The sequence below is a fragment of the Oncorhynchus mykiss genome, chromosome 9, assembly GCF_013265735.2.
Source record: "Oncorhynchus mykiss isolate Arlee chromosome 9, USDA_OmykA_1.1, whole genome shotgun sequence".
NCBI classification, from domain to species: domain Eukaryota; kingdom Metazoa; phylum Chordata; class Actinopteri; order Salmoniformes; family Salmonidae; genus Oncorhynchus; species Oncorhynchus mykiss.
The window spans coordinates 13625000-13644491 of NC_048573.1; the positions used below are offsets into that span (position 1 = coordinate 13625000).

General features: G+C 38.7%; 1 protein-coding gene across 1 annotated transcript; it reads right to left on the reverse strand.

Annotated features, from left to right (window-relative positions):
• Positions 1 to 181: 181 nt before the first annotated feature.
• LOC110531522 (butyrophilin subfamily 1 member A1) lies at positions 182 to 18120 on the reverse strand. The gene is made up of 11 exons (XM_021614735.2): positions 17936 to 18120; positions 17479 to 17558; positions 8987 to 9325; positions 6921 to 7211; positions 5661 to 5780; positions 4248 to 4274; positions 4075 to 4110; positions 3939 to 3986; positions 3786 to 3812; positions 1969 to 1998; positions 182 to 1805 (listed from the first exon to the last, which is right to left on the reverse strand). Exons 1-11 carry the CDS (start codon positions 17995 to 17997, stop codon positions 1273 to 1275), a joined length of 1593 nt encoding a protein of 530 aa, XP_021470410.2. The 5' UTR covers positions 17998 to 18120; the 3' UTR covers positions 182 to 1272.
• Between the last annotated feature and the right edge of the window lie 1372 nt (positions 18121 to 19492).

The window sequence follows — 19492 nt, forward strand, 5'->3', positions numbered from 1 at the left end:
CTGGAACAAAGATGCAAAACCAATCCAAATTTTGTCAATCACGGTAACATACAAAAACATAAGCTGTCTGTCAACAGCTTATCGTGGTATAAAGCTATGTGAATAATTTTCAATTAAGTAATATCAAGAAATGTGGATTAATTTGTATGATCCTTTGCTGTCATCAAACCAGGCATCAACGTTGTGTTCCATATTCTTTATTACTGTATTATACATTTTTATTTCAGTAGTTTGTTGCTTGTGACATTAAACAAGCATTCGATTTGTGAAGCTGTTGATTTGTGAAAAATACCATATCTTATTGGTATGTGGATGTAGATCTATAGATCTATTGATGACTAGGATTGAGATAAACAACTACATTCTATTGGCTTTTATGTAGTTGTTTTGACAAGTTTAATAATCATCCATCACAAAAAAAATGATATCTTTACAATGACCAACAATGCAAGCTAGTTAGCCAGAGACTGGACACAATATATTCACCCTGTGAAGCCTATCCAGTGTAAGATCTAGTGTGTCCATATTATCATTACATATATTTCTAACAACATGTTAGTTCAATCAGTCTGGAATATAAAGTCATTCTATGATTTGAACATGACAAAATATTAATATGACAAATGAATTTGACAAAATGGAATACATTAGTCGATACATCATTATAGCAAATGATATTGTCTCACTTTACAGTAATGAGTATATACAGAATCAAAACAGTTACATCTAAAACATTAGAAATAATACAGCTATAAAAAAAGGGGAAAACGTCACATCTCTCATCGCTCAGATCAGTGTGGGATAGAAGAAGAAAAAGATTAAAGTAACTCAATCTTCACAAAGCTAAATAAATGCTCAAACAATGGAAGATAATCCGCATTGCACTCTGTGCATCAGCTGTTTTCCCCATCGTCAAATAAAACCACAGATAATTTTGGGGTATTAGAGTACTAATAAAACCACAGATAGTTTTGTGGTATTAGAGTACTAATAAAACCACAGATCGTTTTGGAGGTATTAGAGTACTAATAAAACCACAGATAGTTTTGGGGTATTAGAGTACTAATAAAACCACAGATAGTTTTGGGGGTATTAGAGTACTAATAAAACCACAGATAGTTTTGGAGGTATTAGAGTACTAATAAAACCACAGATAGTTGTGGGGTTTTAGACTACTAATGAAAACGGGGAGTTGTGGAGTAATAGAGTACTAATAAAACCACAGGCAGTAGTAACCAAATATTAAACAAACAATGCTATGGCCCGACAGGATCACTTCTCAGCTTGAAGGGTTATATCTTGTGAGATTTTAAGTTCCTTTTTACAATCAAACAAAGGACCAAAGAATGGATAGAGTTTCTTGGTAAATGTTCCGGTGAAGGAGTGGATGTGGCATTTCTTCTCAACATTGAAAAATACTATATTTCCCCCCTCGTAGTCCACTAACACCCCCAGCCTCAAAGGTTTCAGTTCAATGGGAAGGACTTTCAAAGACTGTTCAACTGCTTTCAATACTCCATTATCCAAACGGATGCTCCAGTAGCCATTCTTTGGAATCATTTGGATGTTTGAACCTCTGTTCTCTGGGTCCTGGGCGACTCCAACACTCCACTGAGTCTTCTCCCCCAGGTCAACTTCCCAGTAATGTCTACCTGTATCATATCCCTTCACTCCCAAGACACAACGTATTTCCTCAAACCTCTTCTCAGTTCTGCTTTCTTTCCGTAGGTCTCCAAACTTAACACACTTGTTTTTGTCAGATACTGTGAGTCTGGGGTGTGCAGTGTCAGGGTCCAGAGTCACATCTACTTTAAACAAGTATATTTTTAATTTCATGCATATTCATACATATTTCATTGTTCAAAGCAGTTCTGACACCTTGACTTTTGAAGTTTGTGTGCGTGTGTGTGTGTGTGTGTGTGTGTGTGTGTGAATATTAAATTAGTCCTAAAAGTTGAAATATATTACCTGCAAGATGATGCAACATTAAGGTCCAAACTGTATAGAAAAAGGTAAATAATGGTTTTATATGTACAGTACCAGTCAAAAGTTTGGACACGCCTACTCATTGAAGGGTTTTTCTTCATTTGTATTATTTTCTACATTGTAGAATAGTGAAGATATCAAAACATTGAAATAACACATACTGTATGGAATCATGCAGTAACCAAAAAAGTGTTAATCAAAACAAAATATATTTTATATTTGAGATTCTTGAAAGTAGCCACTATTTTCCTTGATAACAGCTCTGCACAATCTTGGCATTCTTTCAACCAGCTTCATGAGGTAGTCACCTGGAATGCATTTCAATTAACAGGTGTGCTTTGAATTTCTTTCCTTCTTAATGCGTTTGAGCCTATCAATTGTGTTGTGACAAGGTAGAGTTGGTATACAGAAGTAAAATACCAAGTCCATGTTATGGCAAGAACAACTCAAATAAGCAAAGAGAAACAAGAGTCCATCATTACTTTAAGACATGAAGGTCAGTCAATCCGGAAAGTCGCAATAACCATCATGCTCAATGATAAAACTCTCATGAGGACAGACACAGGAAAAGAAGACCCAGAGTTACCTCTGCTGCAGAGGATAAGTTCATTAGAATTGCCAGCCTCAGAAAGCGGCAATTAACTGCACCTCAGATTGCAGCCCAATTAAATGCTTCACAGAGTTCAAGTAACAGACACATCTCAAAATGTACTGTTCAGAAGAGACTGTGTGAATTAGGCCTTTATGGTTGAATTGTGGTAAAGAAACCACTACTAAGAACAAAAATAATAAGAAAATACTTGCTTGGGCCAAAAAACACAAGCAATGGACATTAGACTGGTGGAAATCTGTCCTTTCGTCTGAGTCCAAATTTGAGATTTTTGGTTTGAACCGCCGTGTCTTTGTGAGATGCAGAGCAGGTGAATGCTTGATCTCTAAATGTGTTGTTCCCACCATGAAGCATGGGAGGAGGAGTTGTGATGGTGTGGGGGTGCTTTGCTGGTGACAGTGTCAGTCATTTATTTAGAATTCAAGGCACACTTATCCAGCATGGCTACCACAGCATTCTGCAGCGATGCACCTTCCCCTCTGGTTTGTGCTTAGTGGGACTATCATTTGTTTTTCACCACGACCATGATCCAAACCACACCTCCAGGCTGTGTAAGGGCTATTTTACCAAGAAGGAGAGTGATGAAGCGCTGCATTAGATGACCTGGCCTCCATTATCACCCAAACTCAAGCCAATTGAGATGGTTTTGGATGAGTTGGACTGCAGAGTGAAGGAAAATAAGTCAACAAGTGCTCAGCATATGTGGGAAATCCTTCAAGACAGTTCGAAAAGCATTCCAGGTGAAGCTGGTTGAGAGAATGGCAAGAGCGTGCAAAGCTGTCATCAAGGCAAAAGGTGGCTACTTTGAAGAATTTAACACTTTTTCGGTTACTACATGATTCCATATGTGTTATTCCATAGTTTTGATGTCTTCACTATTATTCTACAACACAGAAAATAAAAATAAAGACAAACCCTTGAATGAGTATGTGTCCAAATGTTTGACTGCTACTGTATATAGATTATATGTTAATATGACCATGTAAGTGCCTTAAGCTGTCTACCTGTATTAAGGGTTCTTATTTGTTGAAATGTGTTATTACAGTTATTTAGTGTGTACTTTTCCCTCCATTGAATGCTAATTGTCAAAAGATTCCTATTTTGTTCTGTACTTTGTGTTTTCTTGCAATACATTTGTTATTTTTTGTGTTTTTTTTGTTTTATATGTATGAAAGGAGCATAATGTTACCTGCATCCGGAATCGTTCCAGTTATTTCTGTGTGGATGAAAAATGACTGACATCACATACACTTGTTAACACTTGTTAATAAATCATCAATCGGATTTTAAATGTATAAACAACATAGTGATTAATCAACTATAAATAGCACATGAAGCATACCCATTAACTTGTCCTTTTCATTGAGTTCTGCAAGACACTGGATTTTCTCTGTACAAAGGAATGTCAATCTTTCAGATCAAAGTTTTGCAAAGATTGGAAAAACTTCAGTTTCCATATTTACAGTGATTTGACATACCGTTTTCTGTCTCTTTTAACTTTGTCTTCACGCCATCTGTAATGATGAATAAAGAACAAATACAATTGTTTGGAGGAGTTGAGTAGATACACACTATACCAAAATTGAATTATCAAAATTGTAAAAATGTTTTACTTTAACCAAAACATTTGAGTATTTAAATATGATCTTACTCATCGGCTTCAGTTTTTCCTGAAGAGCTGGAGGGAATATTATGTTCTCATAATTACACACATTTGTGCCAAATATGACATTATATGATGTTCTTTCAAGGACATGTGACATGCTCTCTCCCCTTTTTAAACAAAAATCATGTCAAGTCAGTGTAGTCTACACCCATTTTACCTGTTATGTATTTATTTTGCTGCCTTTAAATTAAATCTAAACATTTAGTTTTAAAAAACAGCTGTGAATCATTTTCATTAAGATTCTACAAATGTTCCACAATATTGCTCAAGCTCATAAAATTTGGTCAGTAATCATTGATGGACAGCGATATTTAAACTTTGTCTCTGATTTAAGTCAGGACTGTAACTAGAGCACTCAGGAACACTCAAAACCTCTTGGAAAGATATTCTGGTGTGTCTTTTGCATAAAAACGTGTGTAATTGTCCCGGAGAAAAAAATTAAACCCTATCCCAGGGTTAGGCTTTCAGAACACTGAGGTGGGTTTTCCACTAACTTTTTTCCTGAGCTTTGCTCCTTTCATATTTCCGTTGATTGAAACAAACTCCTCAGTCCTTGCCGGTGACAAGCATACCAATAACATGATGCTGCTACCACAATACTTGAAAATACGAAGGGATCAACAACATTGCATTCTCTCCACATTACTGGCCTGTATGACAAAGTGTTAAAAAATCCACTGCAAATCCTCCGTTCAGTTCGCAACAAGGCTGTTAAGTAATACTGCAAGACAAAACTAGAGTGTTGGGTCATATCCAATACAACAGGAGTGAAACCCTGTCTATTTTCAGGTATTGTGGTGGCAGCATCATGTTATGGGTATGCTTGTCATCGGCAGGGACTGGGGAGTTTGTCAGGATCAAAATAATTATAAAAGGAGCAAATCACACGTAAAAACTTAGAGGAAACGCCTCACGCCTCAGTCTTCGGAAAACCTAAGCCTGGAGTTTTCTTTTTCAGCGAGACAATTACATTTTTATGCCAAAGAAACACTAGAATGTATTTCCAAGAGTTGATGAGTGTTCCTGAGGGGTCAAGCCTCAGTCCTGACTTGCATTTGCTTGAAAATCTAAGAAAAGGTTTGAATATTGACATCCATCAATGATTCCTAATCTAATTTAATGAGCAATTTTGAAAATGATTCACAGCTGTAATGGCTGTTAAAGGTGCATCCACCAAGTATTAACTCAGGGGGTTGGAGACATATCCAATTATGATACTTCATTTTGTTTTCTTAATTTGGAAAATGTTCTATAACTTTCTTCCACTTCAAAATGTGGAGTAGGTTGTGTTTGAAGGAAAAACAATCAACGTGATCCTTTTTAGATTTAATTTGCAGGCAACAAATGTGAAAAAGTGTAGATTTTTTATGGCCACTGTAATTAAAATGAGAGACAAACCTCTTCTCTGGTGGAGGACATAGAGCATAGATGCAGTGATGCACACCAGTGCCAAAAAAACAGGAATAATAAATGCAGATATGTAGACCCGGTCAGGCATACTGCTGAGGAAGAACTCTTCTGTGAAAAGATGGTGTAAGGTCAGCTTAGGGTACCGCTACAGTACAATTTCCTAAATGTATAAGGTTCAACATATACAACATATGTACTGTAGTGTAACATTACACAGAATAATGGGCAATACTAGGTTGTGATTGAGTTTTGGCTAGAAAAATGTGTTTATGGTTTCAAGAGTTTAAAGCTGATGGTCCCTAGTTTGGGAATCATGACTCATTCTCTGTCTTATACTTGCCGGTTTCTACAGATGTAATTAGATACGTCAATCCAAGTTTGTAAAATGTTTTCAGAAAACAAAAGTGGTATAATGCTGAGAACTCCACGTCCTATGACCCCAGGACTAGGACACAGATTTACCTGCAGTCCATAACAATTACATTAATATTTCTCATTCATTTGGGATTGTGGCATATACCTAAATGTACATGACAGATGGCTCAGAACAATTGAAATGAGACCACTTTTGAGGTCTGATGATGTCTGACAAACCTTAATGTTGGAGTGATATATCACATTAACATCTGACTGAAGAGCAACTCTTTCTAGACCCAGTTTTGTATTAGGGTATGGCTCTAATTCTACTTGGCCCTACAAAAAACAAAGAGAAAACTCTGTGCACAACAGTGTGTCTAGATTGTATAAAATAGAACCCTAATGTCTTGTTCGTTATGAGGATCTGACCAAGGCGAGTACATTCTGGTATGCGTACATTCTTATTTATTTAAAGAATGAACACTGAACAAACTAACAAAACGAAACGTGAAGCTATACACACACAAGTGCTGACAGGCAACTGCACATAGACAAGATCCAACAAACACCAAAGGGAAATGGCTAGCTAAATATGATCCCCAATCAGAGACAACGATAAACAGCTGTCTCTGATTGGGAACCATATCAGGCCAACATAGAATAACAAAAACACTTAGACCTACAAAACCCTAGACATACAAAAACCCTAGACAATACAAAACCCCTAGACAATACAAAAACTAGCGTACCCACCCTAGTCACACCCTGACCTAACCAAAATATAAAGAAAACAGAGATATCTCAGGTCAGGGCGTGAAAACCTAGTTAAGGTTTGCATTTTTTACAGTTGTTGTTGGCTACTTGGGCCTACATCGCAGTTCCTAAACTCACCAGTCATCTGCTGTAATGCTGATTCTAGAATGGTTCCCTTGCCCTTTGACATCACCGCACATGTGACCCCCTCCAGTTGGTCCATCCTTATTCTCAGGTGACTGGTTATGGAGTACAGGATACCCCCCTCCTTCTGTTTGGGTCTCTCTGTCTCTGCTGAGGTGATCTCCTTCCCACTCCTGTCCGTCCACAGCATGTGAGGCTCTGGGTACCAGTTCTCTGAGCTGCAGCTGAGCTGGATGAAAACTCTGTGGTGCTTCCTCATGGAGATCCTGGGGACACTGCCCTGCTCTGCTCACAATGGAAGGAAGTTTATAAATCAGGAAGATATTCCAAAACTGATTTTATGTGGCTCTGTCAAGGACAGTCTCGATTTAAATTTTTGATTTAATTTCACCTATATTTAACCAGGTAGGCTAGTTGAGAACAAGTTCTCATTTGCAACTGCGACCTGGCCAAGACAAAGCATAGCAAATCGACAAATACAACAACACAGAGTTACACATGGAATGAACAAAACATACAGTCAATAATACAGTAGAAAAAAAATAAAACAAAAAGTCTATATATAGTGAGTGCAAATGAGGTAAGATAAGGGAGTTAAGGCAATCAATAGGCCATGGAGTGATAGATGTGCAGAAGATGAATGTGCAAGTAGAGATACTGGGGTGCAAAGGAGCAAAATAAATTAAATAAATACAGTATGGGGATGAGGTAGATAGATGGGCTGTTTACAGATGGGCTATGTACAGGTGCTGTGATCTGTGAGCTGATCAGCTTCAGTGATTTTTGCAGTTCGTTCCAGTCATTGGCAGCAGAGAACTGGAAGGAAAGGCAACCAAAGGAGGAATTGGCTTTGGGGGTGAACAGTGAGATATACCTACTGGAGCGTGTGCTACGAGTGGGTGCTGCTATGGGACCAGTGAGCTGAGATAAGGTGTGGCTAGCAGAGACTTGTAGATAACCTGTAACCAGTGGGTTTGGCGACGAGTATGAAGCGAGGGCCAACCAACGAGAGCATACAGGTCGCAGGGGTGGGTAGTGTATCGGGCTTTGGTGACAAAATGGATGGCACTGTGATAGACTGCATCCAATTTGTTGAGTAGAGTGTTAGAGGCTATTTTATAGATGACATCGCCAAAGTCGAGGATCGGTAGGATGGTCAGTTTTACGAGGTTATGTTTGGCAGCATGAGCGAAGGATGCTTTGTTGTGATATATGAAGCCGATTCTAGATTTAATTTTGGATTGGAGATGCTTATTATGAGTCGGGAAGGAGAGTTTACAGTCTAACCAGACACCCAGGTATTTGTAGTTGTCCACGCATTCTAAGTCAGAGCCATCCAGAGTAGTGATACTGGACGGGTGGGGAGGTGAGAAGCGTGATTGATTGAATAGCATGCATTTCACTTGCTTTTAAGAGCAGTTGGAGGCCACGGAAAGAGAGTTGTATGGCATTGAAGCTCGTCTGGAGGTTAGTTAACACACTGTCCAAAGAGGGGTCAGAAGTATACAGAATGGTGTTGTCTGCGTAGAGGTGGATCAGAGAATCACCAGCAGCAAGTGCACCCGTGACAAGCTCTGAAACCAGATTGCATAGCGGAAAAGCTACGGTGGGATTCGAAATGGTCGGTAATCTGTTTGTTAACTTGGCTTTCGAAGACCTTAGAAAGACAGGGTAGGATAGATATAGGTCTGTAGCAGTTTGGGTCTAGAGTGTCACCCCCTTTGAAGAGGGGGATGACCACGGAAGCTTTCCAATCTTTGGGAATCTCAGACGATACGAAATAGAAGTTGAACAGGCAAATCAAGATGTTAGCCCAGGCCTACTAACTGCTAGCTTGTTAGCACCGACCTGCTAACTGTCTGAATCGCCGTGTCTCCAGCCAGCCCAACCACTCACTGGATTTGATCATCTACTGTTGGCTTCTCTTCTTCAGCATGTTGAAATCAGATCTGTTTAACCAATCCTGTCTAACTTTAGTAATACTTTATTTTACGGTTGAACTTGACATTGACACCATTGATAATTGGACACTTGTTAGGGTCTTGATAAGCTTCTCTTACTTGTAACTTGTAGCACAACGGCTGGTTCCTGGATCCAATCCAAGCGGCTGGCCTGACATTTGTAGCGTCCCTTATCTGACACCTTGACATTCTTCAACAGCAGCGATAAATTGCCTCTTTCCAGCTCCTGGGTGAGCAGACTCACTCTGCCCTTATAGCCCTCCCCCTCTTCCCCCGTTCTGCTCTTATACAAATACAGGGGGTTAGTGAAGTCTCCCTCCTTAAACCACCTGATATCCATGTCAACAGCACTACTTTGAGGAGAGAGATTACAGGGAAGGATGATGTCATCCCCAGCAGAGGCCACTACAGGGTCAGGAGGGACCATGAGGCTGAGGTCTGGAGGGAGAGAGGAGGAGAGGAGAAGGTGTTACAGAAGGTGTGAAGTATGGCGTGTGAAGGTCACAAAGTTAAGAGCAGCTCATATTGAGCACAAAGACAGTAACATCTTCACAGTTCCCTTTTACCAGTGCTAAACCAGCAGTGCCCAAAACATAATTGGATCCATTGATAAAGATGAGCAAAAAGACTGTATAAAATAATAATACAAATACTTATCTACAGTCATTTTTCCACAAAGCAGAAAACGCAAACCAGATTTTAAAGTTTGTAATTTCCACTTTGAAGTTTCAGACCTGATTTGTCCTAACAAAACATGTATCAATCCCTAAAACATTTTTAATTATAATCCACATGGTATAGTAATTCACATTTCCTTTTGCTGCAGGATTTTTCTGCTGTAGCAAACTGTCTCTAAATAAGATCCTAAATATATATATATTGTATGCAAAAAACAGGTTATACTAATACATTTGCTCAAAGAAAGAGTAAGTAATACATACAGTATTTTACTATATGACATGAAAATAACAGTCTAACTATGAACATGTGAAAATCTATAACAAATTGTTGATGGAATTTAACCAAATTATGTGTGTAGTTTTAGTCAGGGAAATTGTAATAAATGTGTAGTTTTAGTCAGAATTAGGGTAAAACAATAAGTATGTACAATATATGTCTTTATAGTATCTTAAACACAGACTGTCATAGCAGAATTCGGTGCCGACCTGGCTAGGGCCTCTGAGAAATTGGGGAAAGGACGGGAGGTACTTCCCAGGGTCTCCCTATCTTGAGGGAGAACAAGGAGTGATTCTCACAGCCTCCCCTAATCTTTGTCGGCTGGGTAGCACGACAGTGTATGCGTAGGATACCTAATGTTTGTGTGTGAAAGTATGTGCATAGGATACCTACTGTTGGTGTGTGTATGTATGTGCGTAGGATATCTACTGTTTGTATGGAAGTACGTGCGCAGCTATAAAATGGATGTCTTTGTATTCTTGACTTTAGAACGTACTCTGAATAAACTCTACTAACCTTTTGCATAAGCTGAGTGTTTGACTAATTATTATTATACCCATGGTCTTACAAACCTCGGGAATTGGTCAGAGCTATTGATTGTTAGTTATTATCATTGGGATTAAAAATTCTCGTGACACAAAGTCTACAGAAGGTTCTAATGTTTATTCTACATAAAGCTTTCTTTAAATGTCTCTGCATTGTTCTGTCGAAGGCCAAACTCAATGCTTGTGTGAGTTGCAAAAGACCTCTATTTTTGTGTGATATTTCCAAAGCACTGGCTCCAATCCAAGTGCCAAAGCCGTTTAGCAAACTCCAGGCAGTGCTATGGTTAGATGACATACAAATAGAGCTCTTTGGTAACGCACAAATAACAATTTATATGCAGAAAATACCTCATCCTTAATGTGAAATTTTGTGGTGCATCTTTGAAGTTATGTGGCTATTTTGCTTCCAGTGCTCCTGGGGTCCATGTTAAGATCAACGTCATCTTTAACTTTATCAAGTACCAGGACATTTTTGCCAAAAACCTGGTTGTCTCTGCCAGGGATCTGAAACTTGGCCGCAAGTGGATCTTCTAGCAAGACAATAACCCCAAGCACATATCAAATCTACAAAGAAATTGTTATTTGACCACAAAATGAACATTTTGCAATGGCCATCCCAGTTTCCAGACATGAACCCCATTGGTTTGAATTGAAGAGAACAGTCCATAAGCGCAAACAAATGATATTTTACAACATAACCACATGAATTTTACATGTCAACATGTGATCTCATGTGATTTAATGTGACGTTACTATGGTAACGTGACAAAATGTGAGGTAGCCTAGTGGTCAGTTTTGTGCTAGTAACCGAAGGGTTGCTAGATCGAATCCCCGAGCTGACAAGGTAAAAAATCTCTCGTTCTGCCCCTGAACAAGGCAGTTAACCCACTGTTCATAGGCTGTCATTGTAAATAATAATTTGATCTTAACTTACTTGCCTAGTTTCAACAGAGGTTAAATAACATTAAACTACAAATGACAGCACATGTAACAATGTGATCTTGTGAAACTAATGTGATACCATGAAAATACACGTGACAAATGTTTGGCACATGTGAAAACACAGGTGTCAAATATTTTGTTTTTAAAAGGCATACAGTATTTGACATTCATTTGATTGAATCACTTCCAGGTTTATTCCAGGGACGTCCCCCAGACGGTTTTCAGGACGTCCTTAGAGCATTGTGTCATGGTCCACTGGAGGTTTTGTCTAGGTGCGGTGAAAATGCATTAAATCTAAAACAAGTTACTATATTTTTACAGCTACGTTAAGGTGTTAATGGACATGAAGCTGCAGTATGCTGATTACTTGGGACAACCTCACTTGGGACTGACAACCTCTTGGTTGACAACTACCCGAAATTCCTGCTGTGCCACCAGGTCTGTGGACATAAAAAAGATTGGCTACGCATATATTGCAAAGAATACATTTTTGAACTTTGCCTAAAGTGCTGTATATACTAACCTGAAGGTGTTATTTCTATACAATTACATCATGCTTCAGTCTTCTGATTTAAATGATCATAAAACAAATATTGCATTATTTTGTACTGTGACAACACTTATATGGGATTTGAACTTGTGATCTCTTGATCACTAACAACCTGAAATATTTTATTACACGTCCTGCTACACCACCAGGTCTACGAGCCTGAAAGAGACAAGAGCTACAGACTTAGTGGCAAGAAAACAGGTCTGGACTTTGATAAAAGCTGCCCAGAAGCAAGTTAATAATTGTCAAATTATTGCAACCAACATCACATCAATAGAAAACTAGCAGTGCTCAAGGACACTTGACATAGAGGATACATGAATGCATAAGCAATTTGAACTTGCAACCTATTGGTTGAGTGCATCAATGTCTCTGCATTGCCACCACATCCATACTCCTTGTTTGGAATATGTATTATCACTCTCTCAAAGAACAAGGGCATGGTTAGGGTACAGTGTTGTTCCCTGGGGTACAAAAAACTCATAGGTAAACTTCACAGGTACACATATGAACTCATATTTTATTTTATTTTTTATTTATCCGTTATTTTACCAGGTAAGTTGACTGAGAACACATTCTCATTTGCAGCAACAACCTGGGGAAGAGTTACAGGGGAGAGGAGGGGGATGAATGAGCCAATTGCAAACTGGGGATTATTAGGTGACCGTGATGGTTTGAGGGCCAGATTGGGAATTTAGCCAGGACACCGGGGTTAACACCCCTACTCTTACGATAAGTGCCATGGCCTCAGAGAGTCAGGACACCCGTTTAACGTCCCATCCGAAAGACGGCACCCTACACAGGGCAGTGTCCCCAATACACAGGGCAGTGTCCCCAATTAAACATGGTACAGTTCGGTACATTGTAGGTATAATTGGACATTTTTCCACCCAATATTTTAAATGTAAGATGCAACCGTCACTGTGCTTTGATAGATGGGGGCAATGTACTGTAATGTGGGGATCATTTGCATATTTGGGGGCACGGTCAAATATATGTGTATTTGTGGCAACCGTGTTGTAGCAGTTAAGTGTTTGATGGTTATACCAATGCCACTTGAGCACCTCCTTTAAAATAGTCTGTTCTGCAAACTATGTTGGAGAATGTGTCTGTAATGTATTGCACTGTAAAGAGTTTAGTGTGCATTTTCCAGTAATGTCATGGCAACATGTAGGCAACTTGCAGTCCTTGCCAGTAACCTACTGTGCCTTCACTGACTCTTCTGTTGACAACATGGGTGTCACTTGCTGATTGGCAGCAATCCGTAGCAGTGGCAGCCTATCAGAAGATTGCAGGTGTAGCTTGTTGTGGGCGTGGCTTTCAGTTATGTATTTTCGGTGTCCCATAAGAGGGAATGTCATTCCAGTTAATGTTGTATTTTTAGTCTTCTTAAACATTAAGCCTTTACAATATTGGTTTAGAAGTGTTGTTAAAGGTTTATATAAGTGTTAACAGTAGTGATGCTACGTTTGTGATACCAGAGCTCTGGAACATGTGTCGAAATCGCTAGGCAATTTATTTTGAAGCAGCGTGCCGAAAGTTGTATCAGAACCACGTGATCAGTCCAAAGCTTTGTTTCGTTGATCAACCACCTGATTGGTTTGGTATTGGTTTCGTTAGAAGACAAAAAGGCTTCCCTGAGCACGTGCTACGGCGTGTGCAACATCATCTATAGTAATTTGGCTATTCTAAATTATTTTCACCAGCAGATAGATGCCACTAGTGTACATCAAAGCCTTGTGTAATGACCCTATTTTCAACACAATTGGCTGGAAATTCTCGAAGCTTCATTTCCACATCACTATTTAAAAGTAAGTTATTAAAAATGTAACTTCAACTTTCTGTGAACCAGCTGCCAAAATGCTACTGGGAACATACTGCAATCTCTTAACAGTAATGCTGTCACAACCTGATCAGTTACACCTGTCCTCGTTATTGTCTCCACCCCCTCCAGGTGTCACTTTTTTGCCCCAGTGTATTTATCCCTGTGTTTCCTGTCTCTCTGTGCCAGTTCGTCTTATATGTTTCCAAGTCAACCAGCAGTTTTCCCGTTCTCCTGCTTTTTGCTTTCTCCTTTTTCTAGTCCTCCCGGTTTTGACCCTTGCCTGTTTCTGGACTCTGTACCCGCCTGCCTGACTATTCTGCCTGCCTTGACCACGAGCCTGTCTGCCACTCTGTACCTCCTGGACTCTGATCTGGATTAATAAACATTGTAAGACTCTAACCATCTGCCTCCTGTGTCTGCATTTGGGTCTCACCTTGTGCCGTGATACTTGCTTGACAGAACTGACATTGTCAAAAGCTGTGCCACATAATGATAAACAACCTAAACTGGTACAACATTTCCACTAATGGTTGGATCAAATACAACATATTTTAGAACATGCCCCCACATATGCTAATGAGTTCCTGACTGCACAATGTCCCCAAAGTGCAGTAATGATTACACCTTACATTGAATATATTGGGTACATTGTTTACCATTATATTAGATTATCTGCACATGTACCCTAAAATATATCAACCAGTACCATGTTTGTTCCTATGTGCACCTCTGTAGGTACCTTTTGTACTGTAACAACATTGTACTGTAACCATACTCTTATTTTTGAGATTCAGATTCAGTGTTTAATAGTCACATGTACAGGGTTGCAGGTGTGATTGCAGGGTACAGTGAAATTATTAGGTGCCAAACTGCAACATGCAGGACTAAGTTAAATACATTTCAAAATGGTAATAAAAAAACAACAATACACATAGAAATAGCACTATATTCATAATAATAAAAGTGAATACGTTAGCAAGCTACCAATTTACCAAGCACCGCTGAGACATTAACGCACACCAGATCGAAAGTTAATATCCCGAAAGTATTTATGCACTTAAAGTCAAGTGTCCCTGTTGGTGTTGTCAAATAATTGCACAATTATTGACTTGAATCTGTGCAACTCTTAGCAGTGCAGAAATGTATTCTTGACAATAAATATGAGGCCACACACCTGGTGGCGCAGCAGGAAATTCAGTTTGCTGGAAATCCCAGTACTTCCATGGCCTGCATACTCATCAGACATGTCAGGCATTGAGCATGTTTGTGATGCTCTGGATTGACGTGAACAACAGCGTGTTCCAGTTCCAGCCAATATCCAGCAACTTCACACAGCCATTGAAGAGGAGTTGGGCAACATTCTACAGGCCACAATCATCAGCCTGATCAACTCTATGTGAAGGAGATGTGTCACGCTTTATGAGGCACATGGTGGTCATACCAAATACTGACTTGTTTTTTGATCCATGCCCCTGCCTTTTTTTAAAGGTATTTGTAACCAACAGATGCATATCTGTCTTTCCAGTCATGTGAAATCCATAGACTAGGGACTAATTAATTTATTTCAATTGACTGATTTTCTTACATAAACTGTAACTCAGTAAAACTTTAGAAAGTGTTGCATGTTGTGTTTATATTCTTGTTCAGTGTCGTTGTGGCATCCGGATGTCCACTACAGAGGACATTTCTTGATAAGCTCTTACTCTTCCTTATCTATTATTTATTGTGAAAAAACATATTACAGTCCTGACAACTCACTTAACTACTCCTGAGATATTCATTTACTAGAAACAATTTGAATATCAAACTAAGTAAAAATTATAATTAATATTTACACACACTTATTTTCAAATGTCCATAAAATGTGTTAATTTTGAAGGCAGCCATTTCTTTAAGAACCAGGAAGATAAAGTTGTCAAGTTCACACCCCCACACATGTGATATCATTGAAAACCCCACATTGTCCTCCCAAAGGGACAACAGGACTTAATACAGTGGTTTGTGTGGCAAAAATTTATTGATGGGTCTCAGCAGGCTAATGAGTGTTTTCTGTATAATAGTCTAACGTTGGTGGGACATATTACTCCGTTTCAATGTTACTCCTGTATCACTATGATAAATATAATAGTTTTCCTCATGTGTATTTTTAACAAAGCTGACTATCACTTTGAAGTCCAAAGTGTATGAATACAGGTTAAATCAATTATGAATACAGACATGGTGGTGTAGCAGGAAGATTGGAATGACTGTGACCAAACGCTTTTGAGTTAAAATCTCAGGTGAGGACAAAATGTATATTTACTGTATAAATAAAAATACACAATTTGAGTCAAATACGCGAGGTGAAATTATGTGTTTTTTCTCTAAGGGACATCAAGGATCTGGAAAGATCATGTTTGGAGGAATGGTCTAAGATTCTTCTATATCTGTTCTCCAATCTCATAGAACATCTTACAAAAAGGCTTGTGGTGTTATCCTCACAAGGGGAGGGTACCTGGGTTTTGGAAACAGAGGATCCAATCATTTTGACCCCTATCTTCTTGATAGGGGTCAGAACAATCTCAATTCATTGGGATATGGACTCTGCAAGGTGTCGAAAGCATTCCACAGGGATGCTGGCCAATGTTGAATCCAGTGCTTCCCACAGTTGTATAAAGTTTGCTGGATGTCCTTTGTGTGGTGGACCATTCTTGATACACACAGGAAATTGTTGCGCTTGAAAAACCCAGCAGAGTTGCAGTTCTTGACACAAACCACCTACTACCATAGCCTGTTCAAATGCACTTAAATATTTTGTCTTGCCCATTCGCCCTCTGAATGGCACACACACAAACCATTTCTCAATTGTCTCAAGGCTTCAAAATCCTTCTTTAACCTGTCTCCTCCTCTTTATCTACACTGATTGAAGTGGATTTAACTTATGACATCAATAATGGATCATAGCTTTCACCTGGATTCATCTGGTCAGTCTATGTTTTAATGTTTTGTACACTCAGTGCCTTAATGATTTAAACATTAAGCACACAATATAGCTCAGTATTTGTATTATTTATTTTAGTCTTTTTTGTTCATCTTTATTAAGGGATGCAATCATTCTGTACCCCTGTAGGCCTTTTTTTCTATCAAAAAGTTATTTTTGGCCATATCAAAGAAATTCAGATAACTTAATATTTTTTTGTTTTCAAATTTGTAATGTCACTATATATTTTCCATACATGGCCCTCGTGGGAATTTAACCCACAACTCTGGCATTGCAAGCACCATGTTCTACCAACTGAGCCACATGGGACCACAAAACATCACAATCAATGAAAACCCCAAACTGAGCTTCACTTTCAAGCATTATGTAAAGAATTGTTTTTAAATCCAATTTTCAAATCAACAACATACATAATATTCTGTTGTGTATGTTATCAGAAACAGCTTTGATTTATTTTCAATGGTTTAACCCAAGTTCACCTTTGCATAATAATCAGAACTTTTCATTACGTTGCACTTAGCACCATTGTCATCCTTGACCATTAAAACATAGGTGAAGACATCGCCTTTTATTAGTTTACTTCAGCAGATATGAAGGAAGATAAATTGTCAGGCGATGGAGGAATAGCAAAACGGCTGCCACAGGAGGTGTTTTTTGCAATGTCTCCCTTTCTGAAAATTCTCAGGGCCCCAAACTTTACAAGTGTACCAAGATTCATGCTTTTATGAAAAAGTTAACATCGTTTTTACATATGCCTGGACTAATACAGTATATGCTTGTAATATTTATTACCTGCAACAGATGAAGTGGCATCGAAGACGACGAGGAAAGTTAGCAAACAGACTTTGTGAATCAAAGGTTCCATTACGCGTCTGTCAGGGAAACAAACCATGTTCTGTTAATCATTGCATTTCCCAAGTCATAACATAATATATCCAGTTGCATTAAAGCATTGGTTTGTTTTTAATTCACAGTCCCATCTGAGTAATGTTTGCTGACAAAAAATAAGTAATAATTCAAATATTGTGTTTACATTTATGACAGTTGAAGCACAGAAACAAATAGAAGTGAAGCAATGTGTTTTAGTTCAATGCCAAGACTAAAGGTATGGTCAAAATATACAATGGAAATATGTAACGGGACATAAAAAATCCACCTTTACATTTTCATTATACACGCCAACTTCTTTTGAAAAAGAAAATACCTATAAATAAAATGTTTTAGCCATTATTTCACTAGAGCCTCTTACCTGACTGCTGGTCCCAGGAAAGTATACCGGAGAGTCAGTTGTAGATATGAGAACACTTTCATTTTCCATCAATACTGTATTACACACCCACTTGGACATTTAGGAGGGAAGACACATTTCAAAAGACAGAATATAGTATGGTTTTCAGTTACTGTTAAAGCTGTCTTAACATGTACATATGTATTAATATTCTTTAGATTCATTTATCATGTATGTTAAAGTATAACGTCTGCATACTGTAGCTCCCAGATGTATGGTACACAAGCCCCCTCTACAGGCTGCTGTAGGGGTAATGTGAGAGCAGTTCATGGTCAGTTTCTCTAATACACCAGTTTGTTACAATATGTGCTTATCCTGCTGTGAATGTTATAATTGTTAGTTAACCATGAAGCCAGGTTTAATGTATTTTGACAATTAATCTAGTGACTGTTAGTGGAATATTTTATTATGTATATTTTTTAAATTCCAACAAGCCAAAGTATATATAGGTGGTTATTAATCATTAAACTCATTGTCATAAACAGCTCGAGAGAAAACAAAACGTTTTTCATAATATATACAGTACCAGTAAAAAGTTTGGACACACCCAATCATTCTAGGATTCTATTCTTGATTTTTACTATTTTCTACATTCTAGATTAATAGTGAAGACATCCAAACTTTGAAATAACACATATGGAATGATATAGTAAGCAAAAAAAAACTTGAATGAGTTGGTGAGGCCAAGCTTTTGACTGGTTCTGTGTATATACACTGAACAATAATATAAACGTAACATTCAACAATTTGAAAGAATTTATGAAGTTACAGTTCTTATAAGGAAGTCACTCAATTGAAATAAATGAACAAGGCCTTAATCTATGGATTTCACATGGCTGGGAATACAGATGTGCATCTGTTGGTCACAAATACCAACAACAACAAAAAAGTAGGGATGTGGATCAGAAAACCAGTCAGTGACTGGTGTGAACACCATTTGCGTCATGCAGCGCAACACAACTCATTCACATCTCCTTCAAGTTGATCAGGCTGTTGATTGTGGCCTGTGGAATGTTTTCCCATTTCTCTTCAATTGCTGTGCAAAGTTGCTGTATATATCCGCGGGGACTGGAACACACTGTCGTACACGTCGATCCAGAGCATCCCAAACATGCTCCAATGGGTAAAATGTCTGGTGAGTATTGCAGGCCGTGGAAGAACTGGGACATTTTCAGCTTTCAGGAATTGTGTACAAATCCTTGCAACATGGGGCTGTGCATTATCATGCTGAAACATGAGGTGATGGCAGCGGATGAATGGCATGATAAATGGACCTCTGCATCTCGTCACGGTATCTCTGTGCATTCAAATTGCTATCAATAAAATGCAATTGTGTTTGTTGTCCGTAGCTTATGGCTGCCCATACCATAACCCCACCGCCACCATGGGGCACCCACACACACAATGCCATACACACTGTGTGCCATCTGCCCGGGACAGTTGAAACCAGGGTTCATCAGTGAATGGAACACTTCTCCAGCGTGCCAGTGGCCGTCGAAAGTGAGCATTTGCCCACTG